General features: G+C 43.0%; 1 protein-coding gene across 4 annotated transcripts in view; it reads left to right on the top strand.

Annotated features, from left to right (window-relative positions):
• The window catches only part of LOXHD1 (lipoxygenase homology domains 1), a 145,813-nt gene that overhangs the window by 99,880 nt on the left and 28,494 nt on the right, over window positions 1–17,439 (top strand). For all 4 annotated transcript variants that reach the window (XM_026865647.1, XM_026865648.1, XM_026865649.1 and 1 more), the window contains 4 exons: window positions 2,737–2,945; window positions 7,579–7,764; window positions 10,465–10,592; window positions 14,948–15,065. In XM_026865647.1, the coding sequence (XP_026721448.1) occupies window positions 2,737–2,945; window positions 7,579–7,764; window positions 10,465–10,592; window positions 14,948–15,065 (641 nt within the window). The remainder of the gene's footprint in view (window positions 1–2,736; window positions 2,946–7,578; window positions 7,765–10,464; window positions 10,593–14,947; window positions 15,066–17,439) is intronic.

The raw sequence follows: 17,439 nt of genomic DNA, 5'->3' as shown, positions 1-17,439 counted from the left end.
ACTTATCTTAAACTTCCATAGTAAGTCAAGTGTAAAATGATATAATTTGGCTTAGGAGTTTAAGATAGCTTTAAGTGCCATGGTCCAAGGGAACTGACCCAGCTGGTTACTGCAGTTCAGCTGATGCCCAGTAGCTTGTTGTGATGTGATACCCAGGTTGCATGTCCTATGCCTTTAAGTTGTGAAGCAGATGTAATGCTGCACACTGCTTAACCTGGTCTGCAACTCATGTGTCTTGGGGCAACCCTTCTTTTGTAATCCTATATTGTGTTCAGATGAAAAATAAGTGACTCTCACGCTCCTTCTGATATTACTTCTGTGGTGAGACAATGGAAAACATCTGCCATGCTGGCATTCCATGTAGTTTCACAAATAATGGGTAAAACATCAGCATCTCCCATGAGAATCCCTCTCCAGCAGAGCTAGGATAGTTCCCATCATCTCCATTGTGCCGGGGTGGTCTTTCTTCTCTGAGTTCTGGAGCTTGTCATCACCACTATCTCTTTTGCAGGGACATGGCCTCATTAAGGAAACTGCATCTTGAAGGAATGCCAGATAAGGTGGGCTGTGTGAGCCAGACAGCCACTTCCTGAGATGGATAAAAAGCCAGCTGTTAATTAGTTGATTAGGGGAAGTGATATCGGGATTTGCATGGGAAAGGGAGTGACAATTTGAGCAGCTCAGTTCTGACTCTCTCATGCTCAAGATGGTGAATACCTTTGAAAGGCAGGAGGTGAAGTGAGGATGGGGCACAGAGAAAGGTCCTGATGACTAGGGACCTGCTTGGGTCTGAAACCCTGCTCTGTGCTGGAAGGCAGGGCTGGAGATGGTGTGGTCTACATCCCTAATGAAACCCAATCCCCTGTGATGGGAACTCATGCCCTGAAACAGCCTGAACACAGCACAGGTACCCAGGGAAGCAGGAGGCAAAGGGAGACGGGCTGGAGCACATGTGGTGTCCTGGTGTGGCCATGTACCTCAAGTTTTGCACTCTCCCATGTTTGAAGAAGTAGAACTATTGAGTTCTGGAGAGAGGGAGACAATGGAGAGGGGAGCTAAGCAACTTAAGGGATGACTTTTCTAGTTTTTAAATTAAAAAAGACAAATTATGTTTCCTGCTGTCTGGTAGCAAGCTACTCTATCTCTGTATCCATTATTTAAAGTGGGAAATGAAAACAATTTCTCATAATTCTCATTTTTTATATAGGTGTTTCAAGTACTTTGGCTTGAGGATGCAACATCAGTTGGAAATGCTGGTAGTTCTGTGAACTTAGTCTGTCACAGAAGAACAGGTTAAAAACTGCATAAAATAAAATTTTTGTCCCTATTCAAAATAGACTTTATTTAGAAGAGGAGTCTGGAGCTGTTCTAAACATGATGCCTCGTCATAGTCTTATAAAATCAGTCTTGCCTACAGCTAAACCCTTGCTCTTGCTAATACCAGCAGCTCCAATGGTTATTTGTGAAGAATGCAATGCATATCATTGTGCTGATGTGCACAATGAAATGTAAATGGTACCATAAAGGTGAGAATAAGTCTTGCCTAATTGTCAGTTCATTTTGTGTTGGTACACAAAATCCTCAAACTGGGGCTGGATTAATCTCTTTGGGTTCTGCTCTGTCCAGAGGTAAGAACAGATGTGGTTAGCATGAATTCATGCCTTCCCTGATATTACACTAATATTCTGACCTTGATGTGAGTTTCTAGTACAACCCCCACCCCAAAAATGTTGTTAGTCCTCATAAAGCAATGTCAATCCTGGATGATTTGAAAAACGACCAAGTTTTTTCTCAAAAAAAAAAAAAAAAAAAAAAAAAAGAAAAAGTAGTGATGAAGCCAGGCTGAGTTTCGAGTCTGTGATGAGGCAGGTTTCAGATCTCTGCGTCTTGTCAGAATGGTTTGAACAGCCCTGCACAAATGTTCTGAGAAATCAAACGAGTATTCAGCGTCTAATTCTGCACCACCCGCTTGGCTTACCCAAATGAGCTTTTGGAAAGCACTTGAAAAGCAGTCTGGCACTTTCTCCCTTTTAACAGCTGAACTAAAATTTCTGAAAACCACAGAAAAACCTGCTAAGTCCCAAGCCATGGCCTAAAGGTTTTTGCCCTAACCAATATTGTTACACAATATATAAAATTATTGAGTGACCTACCTTTAATACAAGGATTATTCACAGTTTGCCTGGAATTGTAAAGGGATGCTGAAACCCTGAGCTGCCCCAAAGATCACAGCAATCCTTGAATGAAGCACGGAAGAGAACATCTGCAGTTGTACTGGGACATTCAGTCAGTGATGGTTTACCTTGGAGTCAGCACAGATTTATTTGCCTTTATTGAACAGTGAACATAAGATCACTTTGGTCTAATAGCCTATTTAAGATTTAGGTGCTCAGACTCATCTTCGGGAAGGTCTCTCGGTGTAAATATGGATTCAAGCCCTTTGCTGTTCTGTCATCTTTTAGGGAAAAATCTGGACTTATAACCTTCTTGCAGTTGCCTTGGGGAAATTAACCCCTGCAAAATTCAGTCCCAAGTTTGTATGGGAAAGTAGTCTCCCATGCACATTTGTAGCCCAGCGCAGTGTTATCCCTCCTCCGAATGAGTTCAATGGGATGGGAGCCTATTTAGTATGCACAGCTGCTCCCTCTGAACAGGGTAAGTCCCTGGTGTTCTGAAGTCTCATGTAAACGTAGATGTGTGTGGGTTTTCTGGTGACTAAACCTCTGTTTGTTGCAGTGATCCCATACCACATCACTGTCACGACGGGCACAGAATACGACTCCAGCACCGACAGCCGAGTGTACCTCATCATCATGGGCCCTCAGAAAGTGCAGACAGAGAGGCTGTGGCTGGATCTCCCAGAAGGAAAAGATGAGTTCGCAGATGGCTCCGTAGAGAAATTCTCTGTTTGGGGCCTAGATGTCGGGGAAATCAAAAAAGTGGAGGTACTTTGTGAACGCGGCGCGAGTACTGGAGGCATATGAAATATGTGGCCAAAGAAAGCGCATGTTCCTGTTATTCTTCGCAGTGAAGGAAAGGCATTGGGTCCAAAAGGAATGTAAACAGGGACGTGCTAATGAGATTTCACACGTGTCTGAACCTAAATATAAGTACAATGTACATCTCACAAAACCAGGATCCTGGGGAGGCAGAAGATAATTTTGAATTATAAGGAAGTTGTAACACGTCCCAGTTTCGTCCCACCTCTGGCACTGTTTTTTCTTAGTCAAACCCTGTTATTGACAGATGCAGCGCAGGTTCCCAGGATGCAGTCCTCTATCAGTCTTTTTCCTAGCTGATTTTTACACTACTTCCAGTTGAGTTTCATAAATTGTGCCTGCAGTGAGAAACACATCTTGTATCACTTCCTAGCTAAACATGAAAATTGTTTTTACAGTTTGGAGGACCCAGGCTTAGAGAAGAAAATTAATCATTGTTCATAAGTAACATACACAAATAGATTTCAGTTACAGGAGCCATTTTTTCTGCTATGGCTTAGGGAGACAGAATTTGCATAAACTTTCCATCACTGAGCCTAGAATTCACATTTCCAGTGCATTTGTGTACATTGTTCTTGCTTCGTATGGCAGTTCCATCTCCTGGAAACCTGCTCCAGCCACCAAGAGCTGAAACCTACAGAATCTGAAGACTTCAAGAGCCCGTTTAATATTTTTTTTACCCCATGGCTTGTGTTGCAGTAAACCTACCTCTTGGTGCACATGCTGGTGTATTCACAGGGAGATGAGTGAAAGAAATATAAAGAGAGAAATCCTAACTCATTAAAAAACCTTTGCAGTTTTATGTCCTGTTGTAGCAGCCAATAGACTGAAGCACTCCTGTTGGCTTTCATTCAAGCAGCGGATTCTGGCACCTTGAGAAGTGTCCGTAAAAGATTTGGGTCTGTTGTCAAGCCATCTTCTTAATGCACTCCAAGTGTCTGGATATTAGTGGCACTTTCTACCCAGCCACCTTTAGGTCAAACTTTGAAAGTGAAGCAAGTACATAAATCCTTCTTTTTCCAGACTGTGTGCACATGGAAACAGGCATGGGCTGGGATAGGGAGTAAAAAAATCAGTATATCTCCTCAGTGTCAGAGAGACAGGAGAGGCTGGATGAAGAAAGAAATAGAAAGGGACACTGGAAAAGAGGCAGTGAGTAGTGTGAGGAATGGGCAGAGAATAGGAGAAAATAGGAGAAAAAACTTGGTAATAGACACAGGCAAGGAAAAACAATAATTTGAAATGGATTACAAATGGGAAAGAAGAGAAAAGGCTGCAAATTAAATGCAGAGTTAGAAAAAGAAATAACATATAGCTTTCAAGTTGGGTCATATTCTACACTCTTTCAGGCCTATCCTCAGTGATCTCAGCAGTCTGCTGCCACACCTCTTGCTCATTTTTCCATTTTAGTTTGTAAGCCCCAGCTCGTGGCTGGAGGAGCCATCTGCTCCTGGCCTTCTGCCTTCCTTCATGCAGTGCCCTCTGCTTGGAAGGTCTCTTCTTGTTGATCCATGTCCCAGTGATAACATTGATGTGCCAGTCTGCTGTGGTTGCCATGGAATCAGTCCATATTTTCCTTGTAGAAAATTGCAGTGTTCAGGGACATTGCAGAAAATTGCTAGTTACCTACTTGGGAAAAGTGAGGAACAGTTCGTTCTCAGATTTGGCATTTGGCAGCTTCTGGAAGAAGGCAAGAAGTTCTGAAAATGAGTTACCATGTGAAAATAGCATAGCATGGAGATTGTTTCCAGAAGCCCTCTGTTATAACCCAGGCAGCAGACTGCAGAATTTAGTAGGATCGTAAGATTTGCAGCGTGATGCCACTTCTAGTTTGGTATTATTCTCCTGCTGCAAATATACTCTAGTGAAAATAGAAGCAGTGGAACATGAAGTAATTTGAAAGGGGCCCACTTATACCTGTCTTATAAGCCTATAGATATCATATTTACTACTGATGTACTTTAGTAGACACGCTGACATGAAAATAAATAATACAAGTTATTTGGTATAGGCACTTTACAGTGTGTTCTTAAAACAAGTTTTAGTATTTTTTCTCCTAATGAATGAAAGCATCTCTGTTCCTAGAGTGCTGTTGCTGCAGAGAGACACAGGTATGTCCAGAAGAGTTCTGCGCTGCTCTGCATTTCTAAACCACTTCTGGTTCAGAGCCTTTCTCCACCGCAGACACAAAGCCAAGGACATACTGGTGTTGCAAATCCAGTCCCTTGCTGGCTAGGGACCTGATCCTGGAAGACATTCAGGTCTCTCTAGTATTCTGTGCACCTTCTAGAACAAGCAGGAGGACACCCCCCACCCCCCCCCTTTTTTTTTTTTTCCACCTTCTATCTACCACTTAAATTCTCTCCCATTTCCACGCTGTTGTTGCATTTAGTTTCTATGTGGTTGCGCTCAGTGCAAATTGTGTGTCTTAGTCTCGGTGATGTGAAGTACTCAACAGTCCATCAAAGACAGTAGGAATGACTTACAAAGGTTTTCAAACAGCCCGAGGATCTACCTGCCTTTGAAATGCTGTCGTTCTAACTTAGTTCAAACACCTCAGCCCCAAAAACTTGGCACGATACTGGTGTGCGTGTCCAGGCTACACTGCTGGTGTGGCCATGGCTTTGGATCCTTCACTGTATAGGCATGGTCTAGCTAAAGGTTTTCTTGCAATTGAAAGACAAGTCCTAGTGCTCTGGTCTAAAAGTCCAGCCTGGATGATTTTATCCCAGACTTTACAACATTATTCTTGAAGCCCTCAGAAATCTGCTCGTGTGCAGGATGCTTTCTTCTGGCCAGTCACTGATACCAAAGGAGTTAAAGGCTGCTGTGAAAATCTGGTACCCAGCAATGTCTTGGAAGGATGCTTTAGGAGGGGGCTGTAATGAACCCAAAAGAGCAGCAGACTTTAACTGTCTCATTGAGATTTTCCCTCTGGTTGCTTTGGCGCTGCTTGCTGCAGAAACGTTATCCTGAATTTCCCCACTGCCTCGTCCACGCCATCCTGCAACAGGTCTCGAGAGGCTGAGTGCAGTCTCAGAGGGGCTTTGGATTTGGAGAAGAACAGCCAAGCTGGCAGAGAGGGAATGGGAAGGCAAGTGTTATATTCCTATTCACCTCACACCCCAGGAATCTGAGAATTAATGCATCCATTGTAGACTTGAATTTCCCTAGTGGTTAACTCTAATTTTCTGCAGCTGCACAGACATTAGTATAGCAATAATACTCCTAATAGCAGTGATGGCTGAGACAGTAAGATAAAAAAGATCACTTGATTTTTTGGGGAAAAAAAAGACACCACAGATATATCACCCTAGATGAACCTGTTATTAAAAATCGTTTTTTGAGCAGCTCTAAATATCATAATAATTTAAAAACAAAATAAAACAAGAGTTAAGGACCTAATTTTCCTAGTAACGACACAAACAACACTTGCTCTGAAAATAATGAACTGTAGGTAGCTCTTTTATTCAACCTTTTATTTACAGATCGCTCATTGGAATGACTGACTGACTGAGTTTGGTACGTCAGCTGGGATACATAATTAGGTTTATAAGTCTCCCCCAGGATGAATTGCCCACATTCTTTAAGAGGGACACATGCAGTTTCTTGAAGAAGTTTGCACCATCAGCTCCTTTTGCTGCTGATATACCTGTAGGAACATTGCTCGTTGCTCTTCATGGCCCTTGCCAGACTCAGCTCCAGGTGGGCTTTGGCTTCTCTAACCTCATCCCTGCACACTTGAGCAGCGTCTCTATGTTTCTCCAGGTCCCTGCCCCTGCTGCTGTCTCTAGTATTCTTCCTTTATCTACTTAAGCCTTGTCAGGAGACCCTTGTTCATCCGTGCAGGCTCCCTACCACTCTTGTGTGACTTCCTGCTCTCCAGAATGGACCATTATTGAGCTTGGAGGAGGTGGTCCTTGAAAATCAACCAGCTACAGATGTAAGCTCCATTTATTGGCTCCTCTGCAAACACGGAGATTTTTGCAGTTTAAGGAGATGGGAGGCAGAGAAACAGCCTTAAACATATAGTTGACTTAGATGTGGTTTTGTGAGGGAAGGAATGTTTGAATAATGCATGTGGGTGTTTGCCTAGCTGCGTCTTTCATCTTGGCTATGAAGCTTTGTATAGTATCTTCTGTGTTGCTACAGCAGTGGAAGGGCTTGGAAGGATGGAGAAATGGGTCTGCCGAGATTAGCAAACTAGCAGGCAGAGGTCAGTGGAGCAGAGGTAGAGTAGTAAGAGAGTGGACATGTTTTCACGTAGGCCTACCTATTTCATGTTCCCCTTGCTTACTTCTAGGACTGGCAGTGTCCTCCTTCCCTCATGCTCAGCAGCAGGTGACCTGAGCTTCCCTGCCCACACCACATGGGGATGCACACTGATGTCTTGCCTGCTGGGCAGCAATGGCACAAACTGTGTCACAGCTCACTCCATTCCACTGTGGAAGTGGTTTGTGTGATGGTGTATGTCCTCAACCCTTCTAGTCCCTCATCGCTAGTTAAAACACCCAGCCAGGGTCTCTCCTCTGAAGAAACCCCCGTTAACCAGCAGCTGTTTTCTTACCGACTCTCACAGGTGGGGCATGATGGCGCTACCCCTGAGAGCTGCTGGCTGGTGGAAGAGATCACCATCGTCGTGCCCACCAAAGGTGTCATGTATAACTTTGTCTGTAAGTGCTGGCTAGCCAGAGACAAAGGTGATGGCCTCACTTCACGAATCCTCAACATCCTGGACGCGGACTGTGTTAACGTTGGCCTCAAGGTAGGCTCTAGGCTCATCCCGTAGCTGCTGCATGCACCTGCCCTGATGTACGTTGCATGTCAGCAGTTCTCACGCTTCTGCAAGTGGTTTGAGCCTCTTCTTTGCAGAGGGTTTCCTTGTTATTTGTTTAGCAAAATCTTTAGGAATGGTTTAGCCTCTTTACCACTGACAGCACTTTTTAGTAATGTGGGCTGGATGCAGCCATGGCATAGGAGAGAGCAGGCAGGACACCGTTCAGAATGATGTCCTCATTTTGTTACCACACCTGGAGCACCCGCTGTGTCCACCTGGTACCCAACGGGTGGGGCAGCTGCAAGGTGAGCACCTTGGTGTAATCTAACTTCATCATGCTTTCTTTGACGAGATACTTCCAATTCATCAGACTGGAGTAGTGGAGATATGTTAATTTCTGCATAGTGTGGCTACACATCAGCATTTCTAATATGGGACAGGGAAACTGAATTCATTTAGAAACGAATAATAATTGGAAGTTGCTGAAACATGGAGACATTTGCAAGCATGATCTTTGAAATGAATAACTGATTAAAATTGAATAAGCAATGAAAAAACTATATAGTCTTTTAATCCATACATATGAAATTTGAAGTAATGTGTGCTATGCCGTATTTCAACCAAGTGCAAACTGGAAAGCTGAGCTATGCTGATTTTGGTTGTGAGATTTATAATAGAAATAACAGTCTGGATGAATTGGACAATACTGTGTTTAATACCTGTATGGCAATTTAAAATCTCTACAGATGTGTTTCTATTTACAGTGAGATTACACTTTCATAGGACATTAATTTTTCTTTATGCTGCTCTTGATTCCCAAGCTAAAAATATTCTCCTGAAATCTGTTTTGTTCCCCAGACACAAAGCCTGATAACATTTTTAGTATCTGTGAAGGATTCAACAACTCAACGCTGGTTTCAGTGGTAGAATTGACCTAAGAGGGAAAAAACCTCCCTTAGAATGAATACCAAGGTTAAAGCCTAATCTCTTAAAAACTCCCCGTCCGTTGTTTAACCTCCTGGATAAGATTTCCAAACTCATATTAGTGATCTGATGGCTTGCCCATGTTTTGAAGTGGCTGTTAATGAAGACTTATGTTCAGTCTTCCTTTAAAAGCCCAATCCTGAATATTTATTTTCATAGGCATGCCAAAAATAGACACATCTATCTAAATTTTTTCTATGATGTTGAGTCAGAAACTTGCTGAAAGGTTTGAAGGAAATCAGGGTTGATGCTTGAGACATGAAATCAGAAGTGTGCATTTGACTTTCTGATCAGCTTCCTAGCTGAGGGAATTCGGGACTGTTGCCTTGTAAATAGCTGTAGTTAGTTTAATTTTTTTTTTTTTTTTTTTTTTTTAGAGTTCAAAGAAGGCTAATACTTTTAACAACTTTGGGAAAGTTAATACTTTTTTTTGTTTGCTTTTGCTTGATTCTTACATGGACATATGTACCTATTTCAATTTAATTTTCTTCTTGGTTTTATATTCCATCTTTGTGCTTTAAACTGTGTATTTGACTTCCTATACATAGAGAGCCTAGTCAGTGTCCACCACAGTCACTAAAAACCTTTAATACATTGGTAAAAGAGTTTTTCTTCTCCTCTCTGTAGCAAATGTGATGCTTTGCTATAATTTAAAATCTGTGTGGATGGCTATGTGGTAGACAAGTTACTCATGACATTATTGCTTTGCTCTGTTTATTTATGTGGTGGTCACAGTTCAGGCCAATAAAACTTGCCTAGCAGTGCGCTATTTGAAACATGTTTTGTTGGGGCTGTTTCTCATTCTTCCACCTCTTAAATCCAGAGGTCTTGTTACCATAGGTATGATCCTGAAAGCATCTAAGTGGCCTAAAAGTCTTAAGGCTACTTGGCAGCCACTGGGACTTGCACACTTTTGAAATGTTTTATTCTGAGTCTTATTATTCACGTCAGGGAAAAAGAACAAAGTCAGGCTAATAAGGTGAAAATGATGCAAAACATATTTTCAGAATTGGCGTGCTTTTAATGTACGAGATCCAGGAACAGTCCAAACAGCATTTGATACAGTAGTGTGCATCCCACTGGGAAATAGGATAGCTGCATTTTTCTGCTGTAGAGAATGTATAGCCTTCAAAACTATTAGCGATGTTGAACTAAATTGTGTCTATCTGGACACCGAATACTTGGGGTAATCATTTTGCAGTCAAGAAAAATAAACAATTGTGCCTTTGGGAGCTGTGTTTTTTGTTTTTTGTTTTTTTGGGTTTTTTTTATAATGGCAAGAGTTTTATGCAGTACGGAGGTCTGGAGTGCTGGGAGGTGGCTGGGATGAGACACCATTAGCAGGGGGTTGGTGACCCATCCACTGACATGAGGGTTGTGACTCCCATAGAAAAGCAGTTTAGCGGGTCTTCATCACTCCCCATGCATACGGTTGACAAAATGAATGTGTCTTTCTCTGAGTCCGCCCAGGCTGAGAAAATGCAGAAAACATGATGCAAAGAAGAAGGTCCCATAGCAAGTTTCAGTCTGTAACTTTGCCTCTGAGAACCATGGTGTGGAGAGAAACCAAGAAGCTGTGTTGTAACCATTTCTGGCAAAGACGTCGATCTCTTGCAAAGCCTGTCTAGCATTTTGCTCAGGCTTTTGCATGGGTTAAGGACAGCTGTTTGAATGAGACCTTCTGACTGTTTATATCCTCCCCAGATCCTCTATGAAGTCACGGTTGTGACTGGAGACATTGAAAGTGGTGGTACTGATGCCAGTATCTTCATGACTGTCTTTGGATCCAATGGAAACACCGAGGAGATGCAGCTGGAAAAAAATGGAGACAGGTACAGTAACTTTGTAATTTTGGTTGGTTAGGAGTGGAGTGATAACAGATTCTGGTGTCAGATCAAGAAGCCCTTGGGGATTTGGTTATGCTCCCACTGAAACACAAACTCCCTTTGACTTTATAGATTCAGAACAGTGTCCCTTGTAAGTATTTAGCAGGGCAGAGGAAAGGAGAGCACCATGTAGTTAGGGAAACTATCCCTTTGTAGAAGTTTTGTTTGACCTGTTCCTCAGTTGCTTTAGAGGTAAGAGTTGTGAACAAAAATATGAAGTCCTGCATCAGCTCCAGGAGGAACTGTGGACACTGCATGAAACCACAGGTGCAGTTTCTGCAAAACACATTTTTTGTGGAAAAAATAGGTAATTTATTTTAAACATAATTTAATGTGAATATGTGAGTAACTGCATAATGAAAGAAAGATAAACCAGCATGCACACACCTGCCTTGCGAATGCCTGTGATGGGAAGGTGCTGACTCTCCCCCGTCTGCTCTTCCCGTTCTCTGAGCTGGACAGATGTCAGGCAGCTTGGTCCAGAAGCTGTGTGAGGGGTGCCAGGACCTGAGCTGGTAAGCTGAGGGCCCTGCCAAGAAGTGGGCTCCTTAGCTTGGGTTCTGTGCCACTCTGATGTCTGCAGCTGGCACATGCGATGACATCTGTCCACCCAGATGTGGCCTTACAGTGGAGAGAGATGGAAATGGGCTGTGAGCTGTGCGGAGTGCTGCACTGCGTGCTCTGGTTTTACTAAAAAGGTGAAATCTCATGTTTTCTTCAGTAGAAACAACTAATGCTGTAACCCTAGCACTGCTGTAAACCAAAAAACCCCACACGCCGCTGATCCATTTCCTAAGGCTTTCCTGTTCCTTTCTAGCAGCCCCCTCACTACAGAAAGTTTTGGCATGCTCAAGAATGAACGTGCCACTAACCATGTTTCAGAGGTGGGTTCATCAGGGTTAAATTTAATTAGTTAACTACCTCTGATCTTATTCAGCAAAGTATCTACAGAGTGTCAGGAGGGCTGGCGCATTTGGCCACAGGGTTTGAGCTCAGCTTGCTGAGGTGATGCTGGACTCTTTCCCCAGCCTCCGGGAATGCAGTTCCTCTGCAGCAGCTTTGTGTATCACGTATGGGCTGGATAATTGAAGATAAGGCTCTCTGCATAGAGGTGTTTGCTCAGGGGATGTTTTACTTGCAGAGTAGGTGTCTGGGCAAGCATGTGCAGCTAAGCTTGAAACCTTCATGTGTTCAGTTAGTAACAAGCACGAGCCTTGTTTGCTCTGAGAAAAACGTAGCAGAGGTGCTGCTGACTAAAATCTCCATGAGAAACAGCTGAGTCATGCAGAAAACTGTAGCTCTGCTTCCCATCACAGAAGGACAACCAACGTGTCGGGCAATGCATCTGGGTTACCAGCACACCTGGCTATCGGTGACATCAAGACCCCAAGCAATACCAAACTCGGCTGTCTTCCACTGTTTTAAGCCTAACGTTCAATTCTAGTAGGTGGTAAAATGGACCACAGCTATCTGTATTTAAAAGTAAACGTAAGGAAGATTTCACATCAGACTACATCAGCCAAAAACCTCTAAAAGGGACAAAGATGTCTCCAGCCCTTCAAGAGAGGGATTGCAGTTTTGGTCTACCTGGCCAGGCAAGTGATATCCCTAAACTATCTGGTCTATTAAAAAAGTCATATTTGTCTGTGTGAGTGGGATGGATAATCTCTAATAAAAGGATATGAAGATGTAATAAAGGAGAGCCATACAGTTAGCATCTTATTAGTTTTTTGCATTGTCAAAGGTGTTGAAAACTCATTGGGGCTGTATAAAGAAAAAGGACATGTAAAACTCGGCTATTAATACATTAATATCACCAGGATGCTGTGCTTTTCTTTGGGGAGGTACTGGCACATCTCTGCTAGCTGGAGGCACTCTGTATCACACCCCCAGCTCCGCAGAGGACGTACATCTACATCTACATCTACATCTACATCTACATCTACATCTACATCTACATCTACATCTACATCTACATCTACATCTACATCTACATACACATACCACCTGTTTCCACACCACTCCAGCAGTCTTCATCCAGCTGTTAACAACACTGGCTTCCCCAGCTCTTGTTTCACAAGGAAATCTCGTCAGCCTTTGCACCAGCAGTGAGGGATTGGCGAGAGCCTCTGAAACCAAATGGTAAAAGGCACTTCATCTTTATTGGGGCTATCCAGTGCCAATTCACACACAGCAGCTTAGTGCATTATGAAGAACCGTTTGTCTAACCTGCTGCAGATTTAAGGCAATTTGCGCTACATTACTGTTATTGCCAAGACCTCTGGGCAATAGAAATATTTACAAGTGCAGGCATGGGTAGGAAAGCTTAATTAAATCCCTCAGATAAATGCTTCAGTGTCCTGGAAAAGGAATAGCGGCAGTCAGTTTGTCTGGGTACTTGTTCTCTTTGCAATTTTTTTTTTTTTTCAGGCTTATGTTCATATTCATATAAATTAGGGATAGAAAAGGGCTCTTGGGTCACTCTGTCACTTTAGCAATTGCTTCCCTCTAGTACAGTGGCTTCTTGGAAGTAGCAGATATCAGCCTTACCAACTTATAAACAGGGCATTTACTGAAGATAAATAATGGTTTCTTTTGCTAACAGACTAGTTTAGAGTTGCTCAGCCTGGAAATGATCAGAGTGAGACTTCCATGAAGCTTTCAGGTAATAGTGATTGTCATGAAAACTGATCATAGGATCATGGGATAATTCAGGCTGAGAGGGTCACACCTTTTTCTTAAATAGATGTGGAAATCAATCCAGTCCAGGCACAAAAGCACATTCTCTTTCTCACAGTGAGACAGGCTGTCTTGATATCTGGTACCACAGAAAGACAAATAACAAGAGAAGGGTGTTTTTTCAAAGAGCAAACATAACCCTTAATAACTAGAAATGGACTTGGACCAAAACACCCTATCCAAATGCCTCTGGGAGTGCAGGGAAATGTCTGGATGAAAGCTGAGAGGCTCGAGCCAATCCCTATTGCTAACATCTGCAGCTATGCAGGCTCAGATAATGGTGTGAGGATAATCACATTCATGCTGCGGGGTGTAATCTGAGCAGAGGTTGGTAAAGAAATGTTTTCTCCTCCATATCCTGGCACTGCACTGAACTGCTATAGGAGGGTGAGTACGTCGCTAGGGACGAGATAACGTCATTGTGGATTGTCTGTACTATGGTAGTGCCCACCGTTTGCAGAGCTCTCCCCAAAACTCTCAGCAGTCTCGGGTAACTCACTCACAAGAAGTCTGCACAGAGGAGGAACCTCAACAGCAAAGTGGTCCTGGTGGTGCTCGGTAGAACCCCCAGACTTGGCTGTCTCCTATCTAGCAAGGGCTGGACTTCCATCGCCAAGCCCACCGCAGGTCTGCCAGAGTATTTTGGGGGCAAACCTAGAAGATTTACTTGCTTGAAACAGAGTAATACTGAGCCTAGGGAGCACTTTCACTGCAGCAAGGGCTTCTTCCTAGCACAATTGATGCTGAGAGGGAGGTAAGGTGGCTGTGGTTCTGTCTCCTTCAAGAAGCATATGTTAGTTGTTTTTCCTTTTTCCTGCTTTCTGCTGATTGCTATGGTTGAGCAGTTCCTACACATCCTTGTGCCTATATACAGCAGCCAAGCACAGGGTAAGATCTCTCTATGCAGTATCACACAAACCCACCCTGGTTCTTGTCAAAGTCGGAGCTCGTTTGCAAATCCAAATTCCCCAAATTCAGGAGTGAAGTGCAGGACAGTCGATTTTGGCTCCTTTCTAACAGAATTTGCCTGCACTTACTAAACTTAGGCGTTGGGCTCTGACTTGCAATCAGGTTGCCATATTTAGCAGAGCTGCAGCAACTGTCTATCACCGCGGCAAATGCAAAGTTATGTGCTACATCTTAGTGAAAGGAGATTAAGAAAAATTGCTTTGCCTTCTGGTTGGGATGGGTTAAGGGCAGGCACGTGGGCAGATGCCAGGAGGAAGGCGATGTGCAGAAACAGGACTGTGAGTCTCTATTGTTCTGGTTACAAACAGGGTGATAATGTATGCTGCAGCCTGCCTGGAACGACTCCAGGTGCCTTGTATGGGCTTGATTTTCCAAAGGACAAGGAATCCCTGTCAAATCTGTACTGAGGTGTCTTGCCAAAAACACAGTAGCTAGTGATTGCAGGACAGAAAAGCTCAAATCCAGTAACATGCACTCATAAACTTTTAATTTGAGGTTGTTGGCAAGGTTCGAGTTGTAGCACGGACAGGGGATTGAGATGCAACAATGCTGTAAAGCAGTGGGAAACCTCCTCGGTCTTTCAATCCCTCCAGGTTTGAGCGAGGACAAGAGGACAGTTTCATTATGGAAATCGCTGATATTGCACCCCTCAGGAAGATGAGGATCCGGTCGGATGGGAAGGGGACTCGCCCGCACTGGTTCCTGGAAAGGGTAATGAACCTCACATCGCGCATCTCTTTGCAGCCTGCTTGTGTCGAAGCCTCTCAGCCTTTGGGAAAGAGGACAAAGGCAGCAAGTGACTAGCTCTTATTAATTTCCTACATTTTTCCATTTGGTTTCTCATGATTCTTTCCTGCAAGAATTGAGTCAAAAAAAGCAGAGAGCAAGGACAAAAGCTGTGTTGTGAAGCTTTGACACAGTCTCTGCTATTACATCTCACTCTCCCTCCCTGCAAAGGAGCCTTGGCTTGCCACCCAGGGCACCTGCAATATTTTCTGGTCCCCGGGATGTACCCTCAGGTCCTGCAGACCCCTGTCATGCTCTGACCCTGTGGGACAGTGGGTGTCTCTCTGCCAGGCAGGGACAGCTAGCATGGGCCTGGGCTGGGTGGGACATTTCCAAATAATGCATTCTTTCAGGTCAAACATCCTATCTCTACCCTTCCCTTCTCCCTCTAGCACACAGGCAGATTTCTTTCTTTTCTTGTTCATACAAGTAATTTTTTGCCTTGCATTTTGAATTAGAACATGCAAAACAGCTCCCACCACTTCTGTTGATTGTACTTATACCTAGTGTCCTATCTTCCACAAAAGCACAACGTGTGCCTTTATCTTCTTTACCAAACCACCAGCTCCTTGTAAAGATCACTTCGATTTGGACAGTTAAATATAGTTTGCTTGTTATGGGTCCCTATAATTAAATTTCTAAGAGGCAGCTGGAGTGAGGTGCTGATCCACACCATCAGATGTCATTGTGGGAGAAACACATCTCTGACATGTTTATTTAGCATGGGTTTTTTCTGGACTAGATATCCTGCTGGATTTCTGTATCTTGACTTTTTATATGAGAATAGGTTAAGAACCAATAGCTTAACCCATGGCCAGAAAGAATAATGCATGTCTTTCCTGTTGGATCCTTTAGCCTTTTCAACTAGTCTGAAGCTGTCCTTCTTTTTCCCATAAATAATGTGTTTCTAAACATTGGTCCTAAGTAGCCACCAGTTTCCAGTGAAGTGACAAACTGCTCTTCACCTCCATTAGCATGGACTAAAAACCATTTCTGTCATCCAGGACCTTTTTCACTTGAGCGTTGCCACTTCGAGCTTTTTTTCTCAGCAGCTCTTGTGCAGCTTTCCAAAGCATTAGACCTCCAGCATATATCTTCTGAATAGATGCCACAGGCACACAATTTTTCTCTCTGTGACTAAGGAATAACTCAATCTGTTCTCTGATTTGATTCAGTCATCTTGGTCAAACTCCCTTTGCCAGTTCCCAGATACTTTCCCCTGACTTTTATAAATCATATTCATATAAAATGAAATAAAATAAAGCTTATTCATCCAGAGACATTCCAGATCTTGCAGTCATGGATTAGCAATAGCTCAAATGAAAGGGATGGCAGCACCTTTAGCGGCAGGTAGCACCTTCCCACCTTCCAGTGGCCAGCTCAGGTCAGTTATCCAGCCTGCTGTATGTCCCACCCCAAGCAAGGCTTTCCCAGGGAACTGGGCAAAAAGGTCCCTCATTTAGGCCCTTTGCAGCCCTCTAATTATTCTACAGAAGCAACAGGAGGACCATGCATGGAACTCTTTGAGACAAGGATTTTAGAAGCTTTTGAAAATTTTACCTGTAGTTTCTAATGTTCTTAAAGAAACAGAGCATGGAGGATCTTCTAGCTCAGTGAAACACAGAGAACTTAATTTATTAGTTTTCTCTCCCACCTTCTCTGCAAAGGTAAACATAGCATTTGCATTCCCAGGCAGAGTGAGGACAGGAGCGCTCTGGAAAAGGGGAGGAAGGATTCGTGTTCTCTGATTTGTATTCCAGCCTTGAAAACTTATGTAGCCTGGTGTGACATGAAAACTGATCTGAGCCCATTTCCATTTCTGTCAAAAGTGCATATTAAAACTGCATAATGAAATACTTGTGGGGGTAGTGCTAAACTCTCAGACAGATGGTTCACAGTTAGTGCTAACTAGCGCAGTAAAATGAGAAGCTAGATTAAGCCATCAACCCCGTAATTAACCATTTGTTGCTCCATTTATCCACAAGATATTCTCAGTTTCCTTGTTCTATTAAAATAACAATAAATGATTTTTTAAAATTCTCTTTGGTCTTTTTGTAAACTGTTGCTGGTCATAATTTATACTGCTTTTAGTTTACCAGAAATAGAAATGCATAAATAACAATTAAAACGCATGAATTATCAATGACGTTATACACAGCCAAAATATTCAATTTACAAGCAGGGAAGTAGTTTGTTGTGTTTTGTTTTGTTTTGTTTTGTTTTTTTCTGTCTAGATAAAATACATTGAAATTTCATTCGGAATCTCAGCTAACTAATGAACTTGGTACCAAAGATTGAA

This window comes from Athene cunicularia (assembly GCF_003259725.1).
Source record: "Athene cunicularia isolate RWA chromosome Z unlocalized genomic scaffold, athCun1 chrZ_part1, whole genome shotgun sequence".
Classification (NCBI taxonomy): domain Eukaryota; kingdom Metazoa; phylum Chordata; class Aves; order Strigiformes; family Strigidae; genus Athene; species Athene cunicularia.
This window is presented reverse-complemented; position numbering and strand designations above follow the sequence as displayed.